General features: G+C 38.2%; 1 protein-coding gene across 1 annotated transcript in view; it reads left to right on the top strand.

Annotated features, from left to right (window-relative positions):
• AK9 (adenylate kinase 9) overlaps positions 1–26,429 on the top strand; it is a 120,922-nt gene that overhangs the window by 83,707 nt on the left and 10,786 nt on the right. The window contains exons 24-31 of the mRNA XM_082668796.1: positions 536–829; positions 2,036–2,154; positions 5,495–5,714; positions 11,790–11,858; positions 17,567–17,770; positions 18,129–18,347; positions 21,242–21,455; positions 23,545–23,746. Coding sequence (XP_082524922.1) covers positions 536–829; positions 2,036–2,154; positions 5,495–5,714; positions 11,790–11,858; positions 17,567–17,770; positions 18,129–18,347; positions 21,242–21,455; positions 23,545–23,746 — 1,541 coding nt within the window. The remainder of the gene's footprint in view (positions 1–535; positions 830–2,035; positions 2,155–5,494; positions 5,715–11,789; positions 11,859–17,566; positions 17,771–18,128; positions 18,348–21,241; positions 21,456–23,544; positions 23,747–26,429) is intronic.

Genomic DNA, 26,429 nt, shown 5'->3' with positions numbered 1-26,429 from the left:
AAAGATTTCCCTGCTCCTCCATCCCAACTCTCACCGTTGTTCTTGACAATTTAAGCATCAATGGACAATCCATACATCTGGATCTCTGTGGGTTCTCTGGTTTTGGGGCTTCCCTATCTCCAATACAGAGATTACAGGAGTTAATGAAGGGACCCCTAGTGTTCCAGTATCAATGGGCTTTTTGTCTGGTAGAGAGGTTTTGTTGTTGTTTTTATCGTGCTAAGAAAGTGCCTTTCCATTCTTCCTTAATTAAAACTTTTTTAAAGGAACAAAATTAATTTAATTTTATTAAATGCCTTTTGGCACTTGATATCAAGATTCTCTATGGTTGTTGATGATCCCTGAGGACCATGGTTGACGCAATGAATCATGTTAATTGGTATCCTAATGCTGAAACATCCTTGAGTTTGTGAAGTGATAATTCAGTCTTAGGGAGGGCAGTTAATAATAAGCCTTACGTTTTCTAAATTCTCAAAGCTCCCTTTTCTTCACTCTCCTTCTATCCTCCAACCCCCTGACCCACCCCCTGTGGCAGGCTCCTCCATTAAGAATATGCCTTTTGGGCCCCCATGGCTCTGGCAAAACTGTATGTGGAAGACAGTTGGCAGAAGAATTGGGTATTTTTCATATCCAGTTTGAAGAATTTCTTCAAGAAAAATTAATGCTTAAAACTGAGAAGAAAGTTGGACCTGAATTTGAGGACGATTCTGAGGATGAACAATTAGCAAAACAAGAACTTGAAGAGCTTGCAATTCAGGCCAATGTTACAATTGAGGAAGAAAATACAAAGAAGCTGGTAGGAATATCAATACTCTCCTTGCAGATAACTGTGCTTACTGGTGTTACTTTGGGGGAGAAGAATATAAGCTGATTCACTTTGTTATACAGCAGAAACTAACACACCATTGTAAAGCAATTATACTCCAATAAAGATGTTAAAAAAAAAGAAACAAACTCTATAAAGTTTCTAAGAAGAAAAAAATAGCCCATAAAAATCATTTAAGAGTCATCCTCCCCATATGTTTAATACAGATCTTACTGCTCATCTAGAATATAAAATACTGAGTTTTACATGACTCCAATAAAAAACAGAAAAGCTTTTCCTGACAAGAGTGTTATATAGCATTTATTTGGGACTATGCTATTTGATATGTCTGACCTAGACTGTAAGGTTTTCCATTATTGTGTTCTCCGTTTTCTATTTAACGTCATAAAAAATCTGTCCCAGCGCCAGTGGAGATCTCAAAATATTAATTTCTAATGATGCCTCATAAGAAAGTTTGTATATATCTCTTAGGTGTTTTCTATCTGGAGGTATAAAGAGAAAGTTCTTAATTCTAACTCACTTTTTAACCATTTCTGATATAGCTGGACCCTTTTCTTCTCAAATGATTTCCTATAAATGGACGCAGGTACAGATTATATTCCAGATGACTGCCTGCCTGGCCCATCCTTTAATCAGGATCTTGGTTGAATAATTATAAGATAGACGACAAAAATCAGTTAAGCTTTATAGGTGTGTGATATAGACTGAACAAGGTTTTAGTAAAAATGATGAGACAGGTATCCTGAGACCATGTATGAAAATCAGTCATGCTAATTGCTAGTAACTCCTCTTAGCAATAGTAATTATCATTTAATATTTAAAACCATATTAAATATTGGTTTAAAGAAAAGAGCTCAGATTTTTAAATGTTTATGAGCAACAGTATAAAAAATGACCTGAGGGACTTCCCTGGTGGTCCAGTGGTTAAGACACCGTGCTCCCAATGCAGGGGGCCCAGGTGCGATCCCTGGTCAGGGAACTAGATCCTGCATGCGTGCTGCAACTAAGAGTCCTCATGCTGCAACGAAGGTCCCGTGTACTGCAACTAAGACCCAGCTCAGCCAAAATAAATAAATACGTAAATACTTTTGAAAAAACTGACCTGAGGAAAACAGTTCTTATCCTAATCAACTATGTAACATAGTATTATTTATTAATATACAGTTTAAAATTTTTGTTTTGTTTTCTGATTTTTGTTTGTAACCTCAGGAAGTACAGCTTACAGAAGAAGAAGAAGCAATCAGATTAAATCTAACAGAAAATGAGCCATTGCCTCCCGAAATCCTTGAAGCAATTCTCTCTGAGTGGTGGTTTAAGGAACCCATACGGTACCTTAATTTATATAGGCTTTTATACATTTATTGACTTTTATTTGATTTATTCTTAAAAGTTAAAAACGTAATCCAACATAAATTTAAGAATTTTCTCCTTTACTCTCATGTAAACTAGTGATTCCACACATTAAAAACATGTAGGGGATTATTTAGGGACTTCCCTGGTGGCGCAGTAGTTAAGAATCCGCCTGCCAATGCAGGGGACACTGGTCCAGGAGCTCTGGTCCAGGAAGATCCCACAGCCGCGGAGCAACTAAGCCCGTGCGCCACAACTATTGAGCCTGTGCTCTAGAGGCCGCAAACTACAGCTACTGAAGCCTGTGCGCCTAGAGCCCGTGCTCCACAACAAGAGAAGCCACCGCAATGAGAAGCCCGCGCACCACAACAAAGAGTAACCCCTGCTTGCCGCAACTGGAGAAAGCTGGCATGCAGCAACGAAGACCCAATGCAGCCAAAAGTAAATACATAAATAAATAAATTTAAAAAAACATCTAGAGGATTATTTTAAAAATACTGATGCCAGGGACCCCACCCCAAAATAATTGAATCAAAATCTTTAGAGGTGTGAGGTTGGGGCCTGGGCATTGGAGCTCCCCAGGGGATTATAATGTGTAGTTGTGATTAAGGATCCATATTCTAAACCTGTGTACACTCATGACGTACCAGACTCTTTGCCTTGTAGTCTTTTAACAATTAGTTAATTCCACTGTCAACTTAAAGAATAACGCACAACCTGAGGGTTGTGAGTTTAAATTTTATTCAGGGTCTTACTGAGGACTGTAGCCTGGGAGATAGCTCTGAAGACCTGTTCCAAAGAGGTAGGGGAGGAGCCAGTACACATGTATGAATTTCTTGGCTAGGATATACATGTAGTTAAGCATATATCTTGGTAAAAGATTGCTGCTAATCACGAAGAACAGATATCCCAAGTTAATGATTTTAGTGCTTTTCTATGTATGGGAAAATGCAAGAATCTGGGGTCATTGAAATTCTTCCTGAGATATGCATTTAACTATCTAGGGGCCTGTTTATCCAAAGGACAGAGTGCCTCATCCTGTTTTTTCATCCTGAATTCTTTTCAGGGTACGCTGTCGGTAGGTGACTGCAGTGGGTTGTGACTTAACCCCTGTATAACTGGTTGATGAGCAACGCTCTTTGTTTTTGTTGCAGTGGTTGTTCACACCGCTAAATAGCTGTCCATAGTCTCATCCCTTTACCAACAGCCAGGAACAAGCCTGACGCCAGACAGAACAAACTAAGAATTCCAGGCCACCAGAGTTTAAGGCTTCACCTCGATTTCCTAACCAGAATCTCTTACCTCAGTATCCACCAGAAGAAAGTGAAATGATACTTACAGTACTGATAATAGCAAACACTTATATGGAACTTACTGTGTGCCAGATACTGTTCTCCTATATTTTATTCATATTAATTTCCTTAATCCTTACAACTTCCCTCTGGGACAGAAAGTTTATTTTCTCATTCTGGAGATAAGAAAACTTTATCATTAGAGAATTCAAATAACTGGCAGGTCCCAGTCCTCCTCTGGTCACTCTCTTTCACTTAGTCCCTGGCCTAACCAAGTAGTGGGATTATTAGTCACTTTAATTTTAATTTCTTGTTCCCTAAATTAGATCAATAGTCATAGTAAACTTAGGCATGTTGCTGGCAGCAACATAGTCATGGGTTTTTCTTCATTAACTTAGCTCCTGACCTCACATACATTTAAAAACAAAAACAAAAAAAAAAGCGTATGGATTGAAGAAAAGTAAAAGTGAAATTGTAATAGCCTAAATAAAATAGCTGAACATTAGCACTACATTAAGACTTATTACAATGAAGACTGTAATAGCATAAGAAATTTTATTATACAACAGTTATGTTAAAAAAGGATACAAAGTTATTTATAATATGATAGAAAGTTGAACAAATGAAGAACCAACTAGAAAGAAACAAAACAAAATGTCAGTAACCTCTTGGATATGAGGTTGCAGATAATTTTGTCCTTTTTTCATCACTTTATTTCTGATTTTTCTATAGTGAGATTTATTGCTTTTATAATCAGGAAAAAACATGTTTTAAAAAGGCATCTGTCCTAGAGATCTAATGTAACTAATTACATTAGTTACATTACTTCGGTTTTGTATGTGAGAAGCAAGAGGGGGTTGAAGGATGTCTCTGAAGTTTGGCACCTGGATACTAGTGAGTCAGAGGAAGAGCTGCGTGGAAGGATAACAGTGAGCGTGATTTTTTGACAGTATGATGCATATATAATTCCTGAAGGGCATTCAGATGGAGAAACTAGGCAGCTTGTTGAAAATTCTAAATCAAAACTCAGAAGAAAGTTTGGGTGTAGGGGTAAAAGATTTAGATGTAATTGACAAAGAAGTAACAGCTAGAACAGAAGAGACTTTGCTGAAGGCACCTCTAAAGAAAACAACACATATCTTACGGCCAATATATGTAAATTTGCCCACTTAATTAGAAAGAAAACAACATTTCTAAATAACAGTTAAGAGCTGAAACTGTCAAATGTTCATGAAAGTCCTATTCCTTTGAAGAAGAGAACGTATATTTAAATATAAATAGTTAAACCAAATCTTAGATAAATGAGATAAACTTTCATTCAAAAAGGGACCAATATTAAACCTCTCAACTAAACCAAGCCAGGTTCTCCAAGCCTGATTGTTTTTATAAATACTCCCTAATGAAAATGTGTTAACGTTCCAAGTTATTTTCATGATTCTTAAAGTTTCTTCATACTTGAGCAAGTTTGATGATCCTGTCTGAATACGATCATCTTACACATGAGCCAAGACAACATTAATAATTGTCGCTGGTTACAAAGGGAGCCAGGGAAGAGGGTTATGAACTTTCCCATGAAAAGAAACATCATTAGAAGAAAAATGACTAAAGGGTAAGGATTCTCAATAAAGGGGTAGAGGGCAGCCAAGTAGACTCTTTATGTAAACGGTGACACATTCATTAGGCTGGTCACTTGTCCCAAGCAGAGAACTTATTTTCTCTTTCCCTGTGATCTTCTCACAACTTTTAGTAGGCTTCTAATTATAGTAATTGTCTATAAACTGATTGACAGTACTTTTATACTATAAATATAAGTATAAAATATTATCATTTTAATCCAACTCAGTACATTTGGGAGAAGAAACAGCATGTAGAAATATTAAAAAATTAAAAGGTACTATAGGAAACTGGTTATTCATTGGGTGTCTTATGTAAAGTTGAAAGTTATCAGTACTTTTTTCATTTTTAAATCAATAGTTATAATATAATATTTTAAGCCAATAAAGTAAGTTATGAAATTTCCACCTAGTTCCACAGGTTTTGTATTAGATGGTTTCCCGCAATATCCTGACGAGGTCCAGTTTCTGGGGAAATATGGGTTTTTCCCAGATGCTGCTGTTTTTATACAAATTGATCATCAAGATGTTTCTGATCGCCTCCTTCCTACCCAAATTGGAAAGTGGAAAATGAAACAAAAGAAGAAATTAGAAAGGAAAAAACTCATCAAAGAAATGAAGGCAAAAATCAAGGTATGTATCTGTTAAAAAAAAAGCATGAGAGTAAATGTGTTCAGCATTTATCCAGTTTATAAAGTGGTCTTTACAAAAATGTAGTTTTCTGATTTTAATACCACATTCAGTATGAAAACATTTTCATCAAATATTAAGACAATTTATAATTAAAGAGTTAAGAATTATTTGAGGGCTTTATGATTATCTACATGTTAATGTTTCTCACTCCAAGGCAAGTAAAATTAAAGATAGTGGTAGCACCAAAGTATCCTTATACCAGACACTGGAGCACAGTTGAAGAGGCAGCAAGTGGAGCAGACCTTGAAACACAAAGAATTAAAATTTTCATTGACTTTTTCACTAGCTCCTGGAATGGTGACACCATCCAGCAAGGCCGTTTTAGCCTGTAGTACAACAAATCCAGGTATTAGCTTACAACATCTTTTCTTGAACTGTAGTCTGAGAGGTTTCCATAAAATGTTCAAAAGTGTCATAGAGAACCTAGCAATTCCACTCCTAGGAACCTATCTAACAGAAATGAAAACATGTCCATGTAACAATTTGTATGTGGAAGTTCACACAGCATTATTCATAATAGCCAAAAAGTAGAAACAGTTCAATGTCCATCAACTGATGAATGGATAAACAAAATGTGGTAAATATCCAGATAGGGTCCCTTGGCTTCCAGCCCAAGGTGGCAACATAGGAGCCTCCTGAACTCAATCCACTCTGAAAGAAATCCAGAAATTAGCTGAGTGACACCTACACATTGGGCAAATGAGAAAATACCCACATCACCTACATCAAAACAGCTGCTGCTTGAGTGTCTAGCTTCCAATCAGCCTATGCTGACTGTGATCCTCCCATTTGGGACACTGATAGGTCATGGTACCCCCTCAACTACTGGGAGCAACTAAAAACAAATAAAGTGGCTTAAACAAGTACAAAGGCTTAAGAGATGGCCAAGAGCAGGGGCCAGCTTGAGCTGTGTTCATCTTCCACACAAGATCACGCTGTCAAGACAGGGAGAGGTGGCTGTTTTATCTAATGGGCAGAGACCAACACATAGAGTCAAAGAAAATGAAAAAACAGAGGAATACGTTCCAAACGGAGGAACAAGATAAAATGCCAGAAACACACCTTACTGAAACAAAGATAAGTGATTTATCTGATAAAGAGTTTAAACTAATAGTCATAAGGATGCTCACCAACGTCAGGAGAACAATGCATAAGCAAAGTGAAATTTTCAAGAGATAGAAAATATAAGAAAGTACCAAACAGAAGTCACAGAGCTGAAGAATACAATAACCAAACTGAAAAATTCAGTACAATAGCAGACTGTAGACACATAAATCAGTTTAACAGAATAGAAAGCACAGAAATAATCCCATGCATATATTGTCAGTTAATTTATGACAAACTAGCCAAGGATGTACAATGGGGAAAAGATAGTTTCTTCAATAAATGGTGCTGGGAAAACTGTATAGCCTGCTGCAGAAGAATAAAACTGAACACCTATCTTACACAAAAATCTACTCAAAATGGATCAAAGACTTGAAACAAAAGCCCTGAAACCCTAAAACTCCTATAAGAAAGAGGGATAAGCTTCTCGACATCAATCTTGGCAATGATGGTTTTTTTTTTGATTTGACACCAAAAGCAAAAATAAATAAGCGGGACTACATCAAACTAAAAAATTTTCTGCCCAGCAAAAGAAACCATCAACAAGATAAAAAGGCAGTCTAGGGAATGGGAAAAAGTATTTGTAAATCATATATCTGATAAAGGATTAAAATCCAAAATAGATAAAGAACTCATACAACCCAGTATCAAAAAAAAATCCAATTTTTTAAAATGGGCAGATGAACTGAATAGATATTCTTCCAAAGAAGGCATACAAATGACAACAGGTACATGAAAAGGTGCTCAACATCACTAATCATCAGGTAAATGCAAATCAAAACCACAATGAGATATCACCTCTCACACCTGTTAGGGTATCTAAAATCGAAAAGACGAGATAAATGCTGGTGAGGATGTGGAGAAAAAGGAGCGCTTGTGCACTGTTGGTAGGAATGTCAACTAGTACAGCCATCGTGGAAATCAGTATGAGGTTCCACACGTAATTAAAAAATAGAATTACCATATGATCCAGGAATCCCACTTCTGGGTATATATATCCAAAGGAAACAGTCATTATCTCAAAGAGATATCTCTCCTCCCATGTTCATAGCAGCATTATTCACAATAGCCAAGGTGTGGAAACAACCTGTGTCTGCCAACAGGTGAATGGATAAAGAAGTGGTGTGTGTATACACACACACACACACACACACACACACACACACAGGAATGTTGTTTAGCCATGGGAAAGAAGGAAATCCTGACATTTGCAACAACATGGATGGACCTTGAGGGCATTATGCTAAGTTAAATAAGCCAGGCAGAGAAAGACAAATACTGCATGGTATCACTTGTATGTGGAATCTAAAACCAAATCAAACTCATAGAAACAGTCTAGAAAAGTGGTTGTCATGGGCTGGGAGGTGTGGGAAATGGGGAGAAGTTGATAAAATGGTACAAAAGTTCAGCTATAAGATGAATAAGACCTAAGGAGCTAATGTATGACATGATGACTATAGTTGGTAATACTGTACTACTGTATAATTGAAATTTGGCAAGAGAGTAGAACTTAAATGTTGTCACACACACAAGATAAATATGTGAGGTGACGGATGTGTTAATTAACTAAATGGGAGAAGTCCTTTCACAATGTATACGTATCAAATCTTCATGACATGCACTTTAAATATCTTACAATTTTATAAAGCTGGAAAAATAAATAAATAAATAGTATATTCATATAATGGAGTAGTATTCAGTACTTTTAATGAATGTACTATTGATACCCCCTACAATATGGATGACTACCAAAATCATTATGCTGAGTAAATGAAGCCAGGCAAAGAAAATAGTACATACTCTATGATTCATTCCATATGTATGACATGTCTTGAAAGGACACATTTATAGATCTGGGTTGAGTAGAAAGAATAGGGCTTTCAAATCTGGAACTAGGAAGACCAAGATGGGACATGAGAACTGTGTTAAATTATGTGACGGTCTTTTATACTGAAGAGAGTATGTCATTGTTCCATGTGGGGGGAAAGAAGCACCATTGGTAGGAGGAAGTACAGGGAGATGTATTTCATTATTAGTAAGACTTTCCAAAAAGAACAAAGACTGAAGGCAGTGAGCTACTTGTCAATAGATAAGCGTAGACTGAGTGGACATTTGGCAGGGAGAGTATGGAAGAAAGCTCTCTTTAGTGTCAGAGAGCTAATCAGTTAGTTCCAATTTTCAGCTACTGTGACTTAAATTACTGAATACCTTATCACAACTCGATACTTATTAAATTATAAACAAAGTGTTAAAACCATGAAGTTCCTCTGTCACTGCTCAGACACAGTTGTCAAGTTCTTTTCATCTTTTCATCTTGCCAAAGGAAATCCCTCTATCCATCTTGCCATCCATCCCTTTGCTCCACCACACTAAGATTACACGTCCCAGGCCATCCCTGTCCCATACAAAATCAAAGCCAATCTCTCAGCCATCCAAGAACTGTGGAAGTCAGGAGAGAGGTGTGGCAAGACATCAAGCTTCACACCATTGTACCTGACATCCTTCCCTTTTCTGCTGCTGATCTCTGAAGAAAGTGGGCCAAAGTGTCTGCTAGGCAAGAGGCTCTATAAACATGAGAATGGAAAAGAAAGAAGAGGGCATACCAAAGCACAGCTGCATGTTACCTCCTTGTGGGATCTGGCACCTTTAGACCAGTGTTCTCAGAGAACTCTCTGTGCTGATGGAAATGTTCTGTATCTTCACTGTCCAATACAGCAGCCACTAGCCACACATGTGGTTATTAAGCAGTTGAAATGTATTTAGTTGGTGAGGCTGAGAAATCAAATGTTTAATTTTATTTAATTTTAATAGAGCTGCAAGTGACTTGTAGCTGCCATACTGGACGGAGCAGCTCTAAAGCAATCAAGCCCCAGCCTAGACATCACATGCCCTGAGGATTTCAGGGATATGGAACAGGAAAGAGCAGATTTACACCTTTCTTCTCATACCCACAGCTCTGCCCTGGTTCAGATTCTTTTCACCTCACACCCAGCACTCCTACGATGACCTCCTAATTGTCCTACCAGACTTCATATCTGGGCCCTCCAGGCCATCCTTCGGGCAACCTGATCTTCCTAAAACTCTGTTTTGATCAAGTCACTCTGTTAAGATCTGAACTCCTCAGTCTGGCATTTAAAGCCCTCCCAATCCTGTTCCAAACCCTCTTTCTAACTTTATTTCTCAGTTGGAACAAATACAAACCCTCCTTACAGCTCCATCATACAATGTGCTTTTTCATACCCTTATCTGGGAGTTTCTTACACCATCCTCACACTAGCTGTGTTATACTATGTGAATTAAACCTTCTGACTTTATTAACTCATCTATAAAGTGGGATAATGCTGTCCGCCTTGCAGTATATTTTGAGCAGAAAATGAAAGAATATACATGTGCAGTGCTCAGAACAGTGATGGCACCTGGCAGACATGCAATAATTAGTTAAACTTCACTGACCACTACTTATTTGAGTGAAAGGATCAGAGGAGAAACAGACTCATAATATGTGTGTGCTTTATTATACATACTTTGCATTTCTTTTTGGTGTATACAGTGGTTTCCTTATATGTTATGAAAACACAAAGGAGACTGTATTTTCATAACTCTACAGTTAAAGCACCTATGGTAAAACTCTGGTTTTAAAAAAGGAAATTAGAGTTTTTATAACTCTTACCCTCTGAAAAGCTACAGAATCTCTCTGGGGCTCATGAACTATATTAATTTGATTCAATTCAGTTTTAGAATTCTATCTACAAATATTTCTTGAATGTCAACAAAACATAAATTATCTGAAATGTATACTCAGTAATTGTCAGATAAAAGGAGCACAGTCCTGATGGCCTAGACCGGAGCCCCCAGGGCATGTCTTTAAGGCACTTCTCTGATCTCCCAGTATTTAAGGGGACTCCAGTTTCAAGAGTCCTGAGCCAATGAGCCCCCAAACCCAAGGGGTGCTGGTTAGTTTTCATGCAAACCTTAAGGTCATATCAAAGTCCCAGTATTTAAGGGGACTCCAGTTTCAAGAGTCCTGAGCCAATGAGCCCCCAAACCCAAGGGGTGCTGGTTAGTTTTCATGCAAACCTTAAGGTCATATCAAAGGACCTATTCATTGCATTAGATTTAGAGACCCCTAGAAGGACTGGAGGACTACTTATACACCATATGTGTGAATGCATCCAAAGTACATGTGCTTTTCTCACATGGATTCTTTAGGCAATTACATCTTAATAATATGATGGAAGATTATCAAACATTTTCAGCAAAGAGCCTCTAAGTATTTCCCTGTTTCTCCATGTACAAAATCTACCTCTCCACCAAAGGAAACAAATAAGTAATCCATTTTGAAAAGGAATTCTAAAGTTTATAGAAAAAGTGACTGATCCCAAGTACCATTTATCCCTCTGGAGGGAAGTAGCTGATCAAGAGGTCCAGAGGTCCAAAGATGTAAGTGACATAATTACCACTATCACATGCTTTTCTGGAAAGTATCCTTCTACCCAAATATTATTCCCCTTTGGGAAAAAAAATTAATATATAGAAAGTAATTTTAGGGCTTCCCTGGTGGCGCAGTGGTTGGGAATCTGCCTGCCAATGCGGGGGACACGGGTTTGAGCCCTGGTCCAGGAAGATCCCACATGTGACAGAGCAACTAAGCCTGTGTGCCACAACTACTGAGCCCGTGAGCCACAACTACTGAGCCAGTGCACCTAGAGACGATGGTCCGCAACAAGAGAAGCCACCACAATGAGAAGCCTGTGCACTGCAACAAAGCGTAGCTCGCTGCAACTAGAGAAAGCCTGCATGCAGCCACGAAGACCCAATGCAGCCAAAAATAAATAAATTAAATAAATTTTTTTTAAAAAAGTAATTTTATTATTATCCATTAATATTTTTTAATGTCTCTTTCTTTAACAGGATGACATGATTTCTAAAAGAAGGGCTGAACTTATAATAGAGAGAGAGAGAAAAAGGAAAGAAGAGGAGGTAAGTAAATAAAATTGCTTTTTGCAAAAAAAAAGGACACACATATTTAAAACATATATATTTTACACATATATAAAATCTCAGCAATGTAAAATAAAAAGATGCATAGAAGTCTTTTTTTAATTTTTATTTTACGTTGGAGTATAGTTGATTTACAATGTTATATTAGTTTCAGGTGTATAGCAAAGTGATTGTTATACATATACATATATCTATTCTTTTTCAGATTCTTTTCCCATATAGGTTATTACAGAGTATTGAGTAGAGTTCCCTGTGCTATACAGAAGGTCCTTGTTGATTATCTATTTTATATATAGCAGTGTATGTCTGTTAATCCCAACCTCCTAATTTATCCTTCCCCTGCACCTTTCTCCTTTGGTAACCATAAGTTTGTTTTCTAAATCTGTGAGTCTGCGTCTGTTTTGTAAAGAAGCTCATTTGTATTTTTTTTTAGATTCCACATATAAGTGATATCTTATGATATTTGTCTTTCTCTGCCTGATTTACTTCATTTAGTATGATAATCTCTAGGTCCATCCACGTCTCTACTGACCCAATTTCGTTCCTTTTTTGTTTTGTTTCTTGTTGTTTTTCTGCTACTCTCTTTTTTTCTTTTTTTTTTTTAAACGTCTTTATTGGAGTACAATTGCTTTACATTGTTGTGTTAGTTGCTGCTGTATAACAAAGTGAATCAGCTATACGTATACATATATCCCTATATCCCCTCCCTCTTGCATGTCCCTCACACTCTCCCTATCCGACCCCTCTAAGTGGTCACAAAGCACCAAGCTGATCTCCCTGTGCTATGCGGCTGTTTCCCACTAGCTATCTATTTTACATTTGGTAGTGTATATATGTCAATGCCACTCTCTCACTTCGTCTCAGCTTACCCTTCCCCCTCCCCGTGTCCTCAGGTCCATTCTCTATGTCTGCGTCTTCATTCCTGTCCTGCCCCTAGGTTCTTCAGAACCTTTTTTTTTTTTTTTTAGATTCCATATATATGTGTTACCATACAGTATTTGTTTTTCTCTTTCTGACTTACTTCACTCTGTATGAGAGGCTCTAGGTCCATCCACCTCATTACAAATAACTCAATTTCATTCCTTTTTATGGCTAATATTCTATTTAATATATATGTATCACATCTTCTTTATCCATTCATCTGTCGATGGGCATTTAGGTTGCTTCCATGACCTGGCTATTGTAAATAGTGCTGCAGTGAACATTGGGGTGCATGTATCTTTTCAAATTATGGTTTTCTCCAGAAATATACCCTGGAGTGGGATTGCTGCATCATAAGGTAGCTCTATTTTTAGTGTTTTTAAGGAAACGCCATACTCTCCTCCATGGTGGCTGAATCAATTTACACTCCCACCAACAGTGTAGGAGGATTCCCTTTTCTCCACACCCTCTCCAGTATTTATTGTTCAAAGGCTTTTTGAAAATGGCCATTCTGACCTGTGTGAAGTGATACCTCATTGTAGTTTTGATTTGCATTTCTCTAATAATTAGTGACGTTGAGCATCAAAAAGATGCATAGAAGTCTTGATGGAGATATAGAGTTTATGTACAAGTTCTGAGATTATATATCATTTTTATTTTCTTTACACTTTTTGGTATTCTATAACTGTTTACAATGAACTTTTATTACTTTTATAATCAGAAAAACAAAAATTTTTTAAAGAAAGAAAACCAAGATGTTTAAATAATCTAATACAAAATATAATGATACTACATTAAACTATGCTTCTTGTGGATTTTCATTTGTGCTTTTCACACTTCAGCTCTTGCTACAGGGAGATAGCCTGGGAGCTTGGGTATAAGGTCTAGACAGAGAGCCTGTGAAGTTGTGCTGGGGCTAAAATATAGCTTACCTCGAGGTAAAGAATGGAATGGGGCAGAGCCTGTAGATGCTCAGAGTCACATACTGTGCAGGATGTTCAATACAGCTCCTCTTTTCCATCGGCTGATTTTTTGAAAAGATAAACCTTGAAGATCATGGATTTCGTTTTGTTTAGAGACGAGCTAGTCCCCAGTTGACCTAGCTGACCCAAATGCTACAGCTAAGCACCTCAGATAAAATATTCTGTCTTATAAACAAAATAAGATTTTGTAAGTTAGCTCTTCTGAGACTTAATCTTTTATAAAAATTGGCTGTGTATCTCCCACAATTAATTTATACAAACTGACTTTTGGAAGACAATTCCTGAGATTTTTTTATGAGAGTTCCTGAGATTTTCTGAGATTAAAACTGTGTATTTTTTTTAACTTTTTTGATGGGAATTTTATATGTACTGCCACTGTCTCAGACAAGGAAAGACTAAACACAGTGCAGCATCTCAAGGATCACTTAGTACAATTGTTATAATCAGTTAATGTGACAACCTGAGTTGAATCCATCCTGACTCCACATGGACCTTGGAGCTTGCTTTCCTGCACAGAACCAGGGGTCTTCTCATCATCTGCCTCTCTGTACAGAAATATGCAGTTTCTTGACTCACCTTTTTCCCAAGCAGTTAGGGAACCATATGCAGATAAAGCCCTTCCCAGGTTTGTCTTCTCAGCCTTAACATTATTGCCTTTGCTGTCTGACTTTTTAGCAACAAATAAAACACTTTTAACATTAGAAATCACTTCAAAGTCTCAAGGTGACTACTTCCATTAATTTTATAGGAAAATGTCGCCATCATGTGGAATTTTAGTCTCCAAATGTGACTGAAGAATATTCTATAAACCAGTGGCTTCATACAGATTTACAATGCATATCTTCCAATTCCTTGGAGGCCTTGCTTCTACTCTTACCCCTAGCTCCAGAATCTTTGCCCTCATCCTGTACACTAGCTCTGTCTCTGGTGCCTGGGTCCCTTTTACCAAGTGTAGTGTAGCCACATGCAGGAGAATGCCAGGAGTAGCCATGAAGGATTTTATCACTTTTCTAGATATGAGGAGATGCAAGAATTGGGCTCATAAAATCATCTCCTAAAAATATCTAACTATCTGAAGACCTGTTCTGCCAGTTTTTTCTAGAGCACAGAGTGCCTCATTTCTGATCCATCCTGAACTTCTTTCCAGGGCTGTTGAAGGTCAGCAGCTGCAGCAGCTCATAATTTATTTCTTATAGAGGTAGAGGGCAAGTGCCAATTTGTAGGTGACAAAAGACAGAGCTTTCTATCAGAGTTTTAGTCCCCCTCTGCCACCACCACTCTAACGGAGGCTGCCTTCCACGCAAATGCACAAAATAAGAGAACTGACCCTAAGCCTATCGCTCCCTCCAAATTTTGACTACTCTACAAAATCTGCCTTTGTTCACTCTCCAGAAGCCCTCTGGAGCAAGAGAGAGGGAAAAAAAATCTGTGTGTATTTGTGTGTGTGTTGTCCATGGCTTGTGGTTATTATCTGCTAGAGGCTAAATGAACTTATTCCTTCATACTGGAGGCAGATCTCTGAGACGATGAATTTTAGAACATGTATCTCCTAACATAAGGACTGAGAGATACTAGATATAAGAAAAAAAAGCAGCACTGTTCCAGAGGACCAAAATGCCACTTACAGAAAACTAAAACCTTTTTCTCTAAAAAGAATTAACCTGTGGGTCTCTCAGATGGTCTTCTATGAAGATTTTTAGGCTATTAACCTTTTAAAAAATTTAAAGGAACTAGCCACAGCAACGTGATCAGAAAAAGAAACAGCATACATACTGAAAAGTAAGAACAAAATTTAATATTTGCATATATTTGATTATCTAGAAAGTCCAAGAGGGTAAATTGCAGAAAAATTTTTTAAGGTTGATCCCACCAGCTCCTCATGTAACAGTGACATTTGTCCCCATGAAGAAAAAAGTAAATAATTTCTAAAGTAATTAAATAATCTGTCTAGAAAATTCTAGGTGCCACAGAATGTTGGTTGGTACTCTTCATCATCTGGGACAAGATCCAGCCTGCCTGCCTCTTCTCATCCTCACATCTTAAATGGAAGCATGATACAACCTGTCCTGCTCACATACCCAGAGCTTACAGTTGCTCTGAATTAATCAGTTTAGTCCTTCATTCATAAAAATGAATAGACAACCAAGGATTGCCATATATTTGAAATTATCAATACAAGGAAGAACCAAGATGAACAAACAGAATAATTGACTCTAAAACAAATAGACAATACAGGAAATATATTAAACATTTAAAAAATTCCAATTTGCCTTAAATAATTCAAGAACTTGTATCCATAAAACAAAAACAGGATGGTATGAAAAACCAGAGAGCAAAAAAAAAGTTCATGGAAACTACAATATAGCATTTAAATTAATTGAAAGTTTCTTGTTAAACTTATATAGTTTAATTTTTTTAATTAACAAACAAGTTGGAAGAGCTATTAAATAGAGCTGGAGAGGTGAGCAAAAGTTCATCTGAAACTAAGATGTCTGCAGCTCGTAGTGTGGACTCATCCCACCATGCCTCCAGTGATCGTCAGCAAATCAAATCTCAAACTAAAAAATTGTCAAAATATAAGAAAAAGGAAAAAGTAGTAAGAGAACCAAATGGCTTCAAAATTCAAATAAAAAAGAATAAGAACTGAGAAACATAGTTCCAACGCCAAACTCCTTCCGGGGAAAGAGGAGCCTGGGCACAGAACAGCGAAGGGCCCTTTGTCCTCTCTTCTTCCTCCCGGCACCTGCAAGTCCAAATCCCAGCTCCAGGCGCCTTTAAAGGCACCAGGGTCTAATCAGTTAGAAAGATCAGGAAATAGCGAGCTAATCAAAAGTGTGCAGGCAAGAGGTAATGAGAGGGCAAACAGTAGAGCAGGACTAGAAAGGAGGAGAGAGTCTTAAGTATTATTTAGGATTCCTATTCTTAGAAACTGGATGTGCAATAATGGAGAGTGAGGAGTCAAGATAACTCCCAGGTTTCCGACGGGAAGGCAGTGCTCCATCCGGGACAAGGGATAATTCTGGGCGATGTGCATAGAGGCAGTGCAGGAGGATCAGTAGGACAGGGTTCAGTGTTACGCAAACTGGACTGTGGCACTTCGAGCCTTTACAACACCACTTAGTATCAGTATCCTGTTGTGGTCTTCAGTAATCATTTATGTGTTAATTCTGGTTTCCTCAGATAAGCTGCAGCCTCCTCAGGGGCATGTACTATTCTATTAGAACAGTGCTTTATACAAAATGACAATAATAACTATAACATAATATAGTGTTATAATAATAGGAATAGGAATAACAGCTATCATTTGCATGCTTACCATGTACCAGACAGTTTTCTGAGCGCTTTGCATGTATTAACTTATTTTAGCACTACCAACAACCACGTGAGGGAGGTACTTTCCTTATTCCTATTTTACAGACGAGGAAACTGGTTTTGTCCAAGCTAACACAGCTAGGGAGTGTTTTATATACTCTTTGAGTTGCATTAAATATTGTTACTGAAGACCATGAGAAACATGTAATGTTCTGACAACTATAGCATTAAATATTAGCAGTTAATATCTTGTCTAGGTATTTATTTATGGGATCACCGTGGTGTTAGAGTCTTGAAGGCATTAAATTTCTTGGGTGCCAGATATTTGAAACTTTACTATATCAGTTGATGAACGTTGCATGCCATACTAACCAATACCCGCTTATTCCAAAATATCCCAGATGATTAGTTAGCAGTGTCATTTGTTCCATATTTTATATGTATAGTAAAAGGGAATATTTTCCTCCTTAGACTGTCAGACAAGATGAAGACATGAGCGAGGAAGAACCTGAAGATGAGGAAGATGATATTGACAACATCCTTGATGAATTTCCAAAAGATGAGGAAGTGATGAGTGAGGAAGATGAAGAGCAGGAAATTGATGCGGTCGAACGCCTGAGAGGTGAACTGAGAGAAAAATTTGATGCAGATACGAATAATTTACAAATAATACAGGTTATTACTTTTTCGTTTTTCATAATTCAAAAAATAACGTTTGAGAATGAAACAAAAGCGAGTTGGTTTATGCCTTGGTTTCTTTTTAACATTTCAAAAGAAATGTATATTTTTAGGGGTTAGGTCCCTTTCGTCAGCACCATTTACAATCATAAAAACTAGTTAATAAATCAAGGGCAACGTGGAAGCCACATAGGGTCAAAGTTTTAGCTGCCAACCTGCAGTTACTTGGAAGCTGAAAAATATTTGTTCTCTAGACTGAAGTAATCAGTTACTAGCAATGTCCATGTGCTGTAACTAAATACTGCCAGCCTCCTTCCCACTAAAAATGTTTGGTTTTATGATTGTTTTTCATTAGGAAGAATTTGAGAAGTTTTTGATACCAGTAATTCTCATTAATGGAGCTCGGAAAACCCACATTGTACAATACATATTGAATATGAAACTGAAACCGCTGGTGGAGAATCGTGCAAGCATTTTCGAGAAATGTTATCCAATATCATCCCGCCTTGCCCAGAAAATGCTCAGCTTTACCTACAAGTATATAAGCTCATTTGGCTACTGGGACCCTGTAAAGGTAATGTCAGCAAATGCATCTGAAAACCTTTCTCTTGTTTCTTTTTTTTTTTTAAGCATGTCTAAGAAGACAGTGGATAAGTTCAAAAAATTGTAAGCATTGTATAGTATTCTTAGCTAGCTATAAAAATATGTGTGGTTGTTTCGCCTTTCTGAAGTAGGAAAGTAGTTGAAGGGTTTAAATTTCTTTCGTCTATTTCTGTAAAGATCATCCAGTTCCAACTTGGTTTTAACTCTGTAGCAGAAGATGGTAGTAGAAATATTTTCAAACTAGACATCTAGTGAGCTGAGCTCTGACACAATTTGCTATCTAATTTTAGGCAAGTCCTTTAAACTCTTTGATTCTGCTTCCTCACCTTTAAGATGGGAGAATACTGCCATCAGGCCACTGTGATCAAATGCAAGAATATAAAATTCTCTGGAAAGTGTGAGATCCCATACAAAATGTGCCTTTAATGTTCGTCACAAACTTATTTCTAAGCACTGTATTTTTAGGCAGTGTGGACAAACATTTAATGTAATTGGAATTCAGTAACTTCAAATGTGGGATGGTTTTCAACAAATCTTAATCAAGGACATGCCAGCCACTGTGTCAGTCCCTGAGAATAGAGCAGTGAATAAAACAGACAAGGTTCCTTTGTCATGGGCCTTATATTCTAGCTGGGTTGGAGAGGGAGGATAGGCAATAAATAAGTAAACAAATAAGTTCTTGTCAGGTTGTATTAAGTGCTATAAAGACAATAAAAGAATGTCACGTAAAGGTGACCTGCCCTCTCAACCAGTGTACCTTCTTATTTCCATCAGTGAAGTAGCACAGTGGAGAAGACCATGGCCTCTCGAGCCAGACTGCCTGAGTTCAAAACCACCACTTACTAGCTGAGTGACCTTGGGCAAATTACTTCACCTCTCTGAGCCATTCCCATTTGCACAATGGGAATAAGAATAGTCCCTACCTCATGATATTGTTACAATTACTAAATCAGTTAATTATTGTAAAGTGCTTGCAGCAGTGCTTGTTTTATTGTGAATGCTCAATTAATATAAGTTGTTGTTATTAACGTGTATTGGTCACTGATAAAAAGTATTTTGGAGGAAGGGATCCAAAATGGAGCCATGTGCATATTACTTGAAACCTCCTTCCTGGCTGATGTTGATACAATCAGTTTCAATTCTACTTAATTGTGATATCTTCTTTACCTTCACTGTAAGGATGTCAAGAGAGACCTTTTCAAATATCATGCTGAAATATAGAAACATTATGACCGTTCCCTCCATAGAGAATCAGATAAAGTTAAGCATGTATTAGGATCACCTAGAAAGCTTTTGAAAAATAGTTACACCCTAACCTTCTCTTTGAGATGGACAAGAGAGGGGAAGAAGCAATCAAAGTCAGAACCCTATTTAAGGATCCATGTCCAAACATAATTAGGATTGTATAAAGATGCCTTGTGGAGAAATGAGTGCATGGTCATAGGAAGGGTTTAAGCATATAAATCATTTTTTCAGGGCTGTTGGGAATCTTTCTGGGTGCCTGACCACTTGATGTTTCTGATTTGATGACACCTTGTGTATTCTGACCTATGGAGAAGAAAGATACATGCTAGATATTTTGGGCAATAGCAGAAACTATTGTAAGAATTCACACTTAATTTTCGAATCTGAAATGGAATCATTAAACTTTCAGCTTTTCTTTTATTACCGAGTATAAGAAATAGAGCAGACATTCCCACCCCATCCCTGAGTTTCTTCTTATCCCTAACATTTACTCCCAGCCATGAATATTACTTCAGCCCAAGAATGATGATGCTGACAACACCATTGACCTGTGACAACTATCCTGGTGTAGTTCTGGGGGAGGAGCAATATTACCATACTGTTTCTCACCTACTCTGTCAAGTCCAGGGATGACTGATGCTTGGCCATCTGATGATATAAAAAGATATCCATTTAATTACCCAGTCGTCATCATCACCAATGCAAAGATGTGGGACCAGTCCTCCCTCTCCATTCCATACCGACATCTTAGGCTGCCTTTTAGGTGTATTTTTCCCTTTTGTGTCTGCTCTTGATGTTTGTGTGAGTGGGATTTCGTCTGTATAAAAATGTAGAAGAGAAGCTAGTAGGATTTGTCCTACCAGTACACTCCCATATATAACCCAGGACCCCACCTGTATTAGTCTACTCATGCTGCCATATGGAATACCACAGACTGGGTAGCTTAAACAGCAGAAATGTATTTTCTCACTGTTCTGGAGGCTGGAAGTCCAAGATCAAGGTACCAGCAGGGATGGTTTTTCTAGTGAGGCCTCTCTTCCTGGCTTGTAGATGGCCACTTCTCACTGTGTCCTCAGTGCTTTTCCTCTGTGCTCATGCACTCCTGGTGTCTCTTTTCTCTTCTTATAAGGACACCAGTCCTCAGATTAGAGCCCCATTCTTATAACCTCATTTAACCTTAGTTACCTCCTCAAAGGCCCTGTCTCCAAATACAGTAACTTTGAGGGTTAGGGCTTCAAACCATGATTTTGGGAGGACGCATTTCTGTACATTACGCCACCTTAGGAATGGACCTGTCTGTGAAGATAAATTGGCCCATGAATATATCCAAACACCTTTACACTACTTGGCAGAAACATTCAGTATATGCTAAACACATTATAAAGGAAGTAGAATAACTATAGTTGTCAGAAACTGGAACACTTAAGAAAAACTACATTTATTCCATATGAGTATAAAATAATTCATTCTTTTTACAGTTTTTTAATATCAGTACTTGATTATAATTAGTTTTCTTGTTCTATAAGAAAGATTTTACAAATTTGTTTTTTTAAGTGTATTTGGGGGAAATGCTGTTTAAAATAAAGCTAACTTATTAATTCAGTTTTGCATATATTGCAGCTAAGTGAAGGAGAGACAATCAAGCCAGCTGAAAATTCAGAGAATCTACTTCATCCTGTAATCCATCGTCAGTATATTTATTTTTTATCTAGTAAGGAAACTAAAGAAAAATTTATGAAGAACCCAATCAAATATATCCGCCAACCCAAACCTAAGCCTACTATGCCCATTAGGATTGCACTTCTGGGGCCTCCAAAATCTGGGAAAACTACAGGTAAGGGTGTGTTTGCCTTTACTATCCTTAAGCATAAAAGAATCTCCTGAAGACCAGGACCACTTTTCCAGGAAGATAACTATCAAAACTGACTCAAAAAGAGACAGAACACGTAAATAGGCCAATAACCATTGAGGAGAAGGCATTCAAAAATATAGCCCCACTCCAAAACAGCCCAGAATCAAATGGTTTTGGAGGAAAATTATGTCAAACTTTCAAAGAATTAAAAATTCAAGAGATACTTACTGTGTTTTTATAAGCTTTTCCAGAGCAAGGGGAAAGAAAATAAACTGACCAATTTATTTTCAGTTTTTTTTAAAGTAAAGAATATAGTCCATACAATTAAAAAAGTATAAAAAATATAAATTCATTTTTAAATTAGCATGACCCTGATATCAAAACCTAACAAAGATAATACAAAAAAAGAAATTACAAATGAATATTATTTATAAATATAGTCAAATAACAGTTATATTAAGATTTTATTAGCATAAAAATTATATTTAAAATTTTATAAATATAATCTGTATTAATAAGTTAAAGAGTGAAAATCCATTATCTTAATCATTACTGAAAAAGGCATTTGGTAAACTATAATGTTTGAATTTTTTATATCTTGAGACTTTTTTTTTAAGGCAAATAGTCCAACAATAGGTGAGTGTGGTATTTCAAGATGACGTGTGACATGATAACCACATGAACAGTGGTTGGTCGCAATGATAATAAAATGGGAAAGGGCAGATACCAGAGATATTTAAAAAGGAAATGACAGGACTTAATGACTGACGGCATAGAGAATGAAAGGGAGAGATGAGGTCAAAGATTAATTTTCACCAGAAATAATAATAGGGAGTTTTGTGTTTTAGCTCTTCAGATGAAAAGTGTGTTTTCCCCATTTAAACGTCTTAACATGATTAAGAGTCTTTAATAGTTGTGTTCTAAAAGTTCACAAAGATAATGATATTTCCCAAAGAAAGCTGTACATTAACATTCAAGATCCCACAACCACAGCAAAAAGTAAAATGTAGATTAGACAATCTGATTCCTCGATTTTTGTTGAAATAGAGGTTAATCTTTAAACAAAATGTCAAATTGTAAATGCTTAATTGTTTTCATAGCTTAAGAAAAATAGGTGTGACTCTCGCGTTTGTGGCAAAGCTGAGATGAAGCCTTCTGCGGCTCTCACAGGGGAGTTGCTCCCGGGTGGCCCTAATTGTGGCCAGTTAACCTGTATTCCCCGTGGGACCAGATGAGTCTCAGTGTCCTCTACACACTGCTGTCTCCAGACCGTGATGAAGCAGGGTCTGTAGACCCTGTCAGAGCACACCCACATTTAACAGTAACTGGAAGCTATTATCTGTGGTCTCACTTAGCAGAAGCAGAGGCCAAGCCTGAGTCCTCTTTCAACAAATGGCAACATCTATGTGCCCTTGGACAAATTATTCCATTGCAGTGGGCTGCAGTTCTCTCATCTATAAAATTGTAACTTCAATACCCGCTCTACGCACTTGATGGAATAGTTGAAAATATCAAAAAAAGTCACAGAAGAAATATTACCTCATAAGCTATAAATTACTATTAAAATGTCAGATATGCCATTATAATTTTTAAAAATTACTTCCTAAGGATTAACTGCCGCCTAACTGTATAGGGTAAGCTAGCCTGATTGCAGCCTGGAGTCCGTAAATGGACATAGGGAAATGGTTTAATCCGGTGACACAAGGAGCACTGAATTGTTATTTTGGACATAATACCAAATATTAATGGTACACATAGGATGCCTTATAAAGCTCTCAAAAATGTTGCTACCTCGTGCAGAAGGAAAAGAACCACTTCAATGGTTTGGTTATAGAAAACCTCACGGAGTTGGCTCACTAACCAGACCCATCAGCCACATACCTGAAGTGCTAATAATGATCGACCTTTGAACAGTATTAATTCAATAAGATGTAGCAATTTTAATTTTTGAAATTTCTTTGAGGAATGTGAAGATTAGTTTGCTGTTGATGTCAATTAACCAGAATCTGAAACTGAGATTAACTGATGAATTTGTGAAACGGAATAAGTTTAAAGTTTTAATGTTTTTCAGTTGCCAAAAAAATTTCAAGTGACTATGGCTTAAAGCGTTTGTCAATAGGAGACGCTCTGCGTTATGTATTAAACCACCAACCAGACACAGAGCTGGCACTTATGCTAAATTGGCATCTTCATAAAGGAATGACAGCGCCTGATGAACTGGCTGTTCAGGCCTTAGAATTATCTCTGATGGAAAGTATAAGTAACACTGCAGGGTAAGTGGGGGCCGTGGAGGTGGAGAGGGAGTGGGATGGAGTTACATCTCTGAAGAAATTACTCACTGGAATGTAAAACACTTAATCGTAAACAAAGTTTAAAGCTCTTGTAAAGTGTGTGTGATGTGCTTTTCAAACTCTGGACACCTATATGGTTACATGTTTTAATTTTCTGTCAAGCTAAAACTCGGCTTGAACACCAGAAGAGCCAACAGGCCACTTCCCTCCCTGCAGCAACCCCTGAGCTGTCCAGGAGCCTCCAGGTTTACACAATCCATAAGGGTGGCCTGTGTGACTTCCACAGCCCAGCAGAAGTCCTCACTGCCCCATGGAGTGATGAAGGCGTGGCCCTCCCCTGTCCCCCCAGGTGGTACTGGTCCCATGGAGATGGTCTCTCTCTGGCCCAGCTCTCTGCACAGGAAGCAGCGCCCCTCCCTTGATGCTGCATTTGGACAGGAGAGCCCTGTGCTCGAACTGGTCTTCAGTTTACCCTCCTCCGCTCCACCACGGCTTCCCTGGCACAACCAGTGGTCCCAGCCAGTAGTAAAAGCCGATAAAACCTAAGGCCCTGCTCTTGAGCCCAAGTCATTGACTTAAAATCTTGCTGATTTACTCAAGGCTGTTTTATATTAGGCGCCTCCTTGCCCTTCCCTACCACTGGTCCTTAATCAAGTCTTTGACAGTTCTAATTTCAGTTATCAGGGAGCAGATTCTGGACTGTCAAGTCTTTTCCCCAGAGAAGGCCCTGGGACTTAAGCAAATTGTGTTACCTCCTTCCTGGCATTCAGCTTTGCATACGAGGGATCTTAGTGAGGACAACGTCGGTTAAATCACAAAGGTTTTATTTCACCTTAATACCAGGACAGTAACTGCCCAGCCACGCTGAATTTCCCTAATCCTGAGGGCCTCTCAAGTGATCCTTCACAGGACAAAGGAGTTGAGCTACTTTCCATTAAAAACCAACAATGGCGGGCTTCCCTGGTGGTGCAGTGGCAAAAAAACAAACAACCCAATCCAAAAGTGGGCAGAAGACCTAAATAGACATTTCTCCAAAGAAGATATACAGACTGCCAACAAACACGTGAAAGAATGCTCAACATCACTAATCATTAGAGAAATGCAAATGAAAACTACAATGAGATATCATCTCACACCAGTCAGAATGGCCATCATCAAAAAACTTAGAAACAGTAAATGCTGGAGAGGGTGTGGAGAAAAGGGAACCCTCTTGCACTGTTGGTGGGAATGTAAATTGATACAGCCACTGTGGAGAACAGTATGGAGGTTCCTTAAAAAACTACAAATAGAACTACCATATGATCCAGCAATCCCACTACTGGGCATATACCCTGAGAAAACCATAATTCAAAAAGAGTCATGTACCAAAATGTTCATTGCAGCTCTATTTACAATAGCCAGGAGATGGAAACAACCTAAGTTTCCATCATCAGATGAATGGATAAAGAAGATGTGGCACATATATACAATGGAATGTTACTCAGCCATAAAAAGAAACGAAATTGAGCTATTTGTAATGAGGTGGATGGACCTAGAGTCTGTCATACAGACTGAAGTAAGTCAGAAGGAAAGAGACAAATACCGTATGCTAACACATATATATGGAATTTAAGAAAAAAAAAATGTCATGAAGAACCTAGGGGTAAAACAGGAATAAAGACACAGACCTACTAGAGAATGGACTTGAGGATATGGGGAGGGGGAAGGGTAAGCTGTGACAAAGCGAGAGAGAGGCATGGACATATATACACTACCAAACGTAAGGTAGATAGCTAGTGGGAAGCAGCCGCATAGCACAGGGAGATCAGCTCGGTGCTTTGTGACCACCAGGAGGGGAGGGATAGGGAGGGTGGGAGGGAGGGAGACGCAAGAGGGAAGAGATATGGGAACATATGTATATATATATATAACTGATTCATTTTGTTGTAAAGCAGAAACTAACACACCATTGTAAAGCAATTATACTCCAATAAAGACGTTAAAAAAAAAAAAAGAATCTGCCTGCCAATGCAGGGGACACGGGTTCAAGCCCTGGTCTGGGAAGATCCCACATGCTGCGCAGCAACTGAGCCCATGAGCCACAACTACTGAGCCTGTGCTCTAGAGCCCGCGAGCCACAACTACTGAAGCCCGCACACCTAGAGCCCACGCTCCGCAACAAGAGAAGCCACCGCAGTGAGAAGCCCACACACCACAACGAAGAGTAGCCCCTGCTCTCAGCAACTAGAGAAAACCCGTGTGCAGCAGCGAAGACCCAATGCAGCCAAAAATAAATAATTTTTTTAAAAAAACAACCAACAATGGCAGCTCAATACATCCTCAAGTTGGCTTGTGGGCTATGTTAATTTATAATCCTCTCTGCCATGGAACTTAGAACTAGTTAGTGCCTAGAGACTTAGCTGGAGAGCACTGAGGGAGGACTAACCAGCCCTTCCTGGTGACGTCAGCCAGCAAGCCCAGCTCAGGCACCTCAGAGTCGGTTTCCTGACTTTGGAATTTGCAGACAGCCTTTAGTCCTCTTCTCAGTTTGCTAGTGGCACTCATTACCTTAGACGGTTGGACTAACAAATTCTCCATCATTTCTGCTCAGAGGCCTGATGGGTCCTGATGGAATGGTTCTCTCCCAGATACCATAGGGGTCTCTCACCAACTCCCCATGTTCCCT

Source organism: Grampus griseus (assembly GCF_964374135.1).
Source record: "Grampus griseus genome assembly, chromosome: 13".
Taxonomy (NCBI): Eukaryota; Metazoa; Chordata; class Mammalia; order Artiodactyla; family Delphinidae; genus Grampus; species Grampus griseus.
The sequence above is the reverse complement of the archived record's forward strand: the minus strand, read 5'-3'. Positions and strand labels throughout refer to the sequence as shown.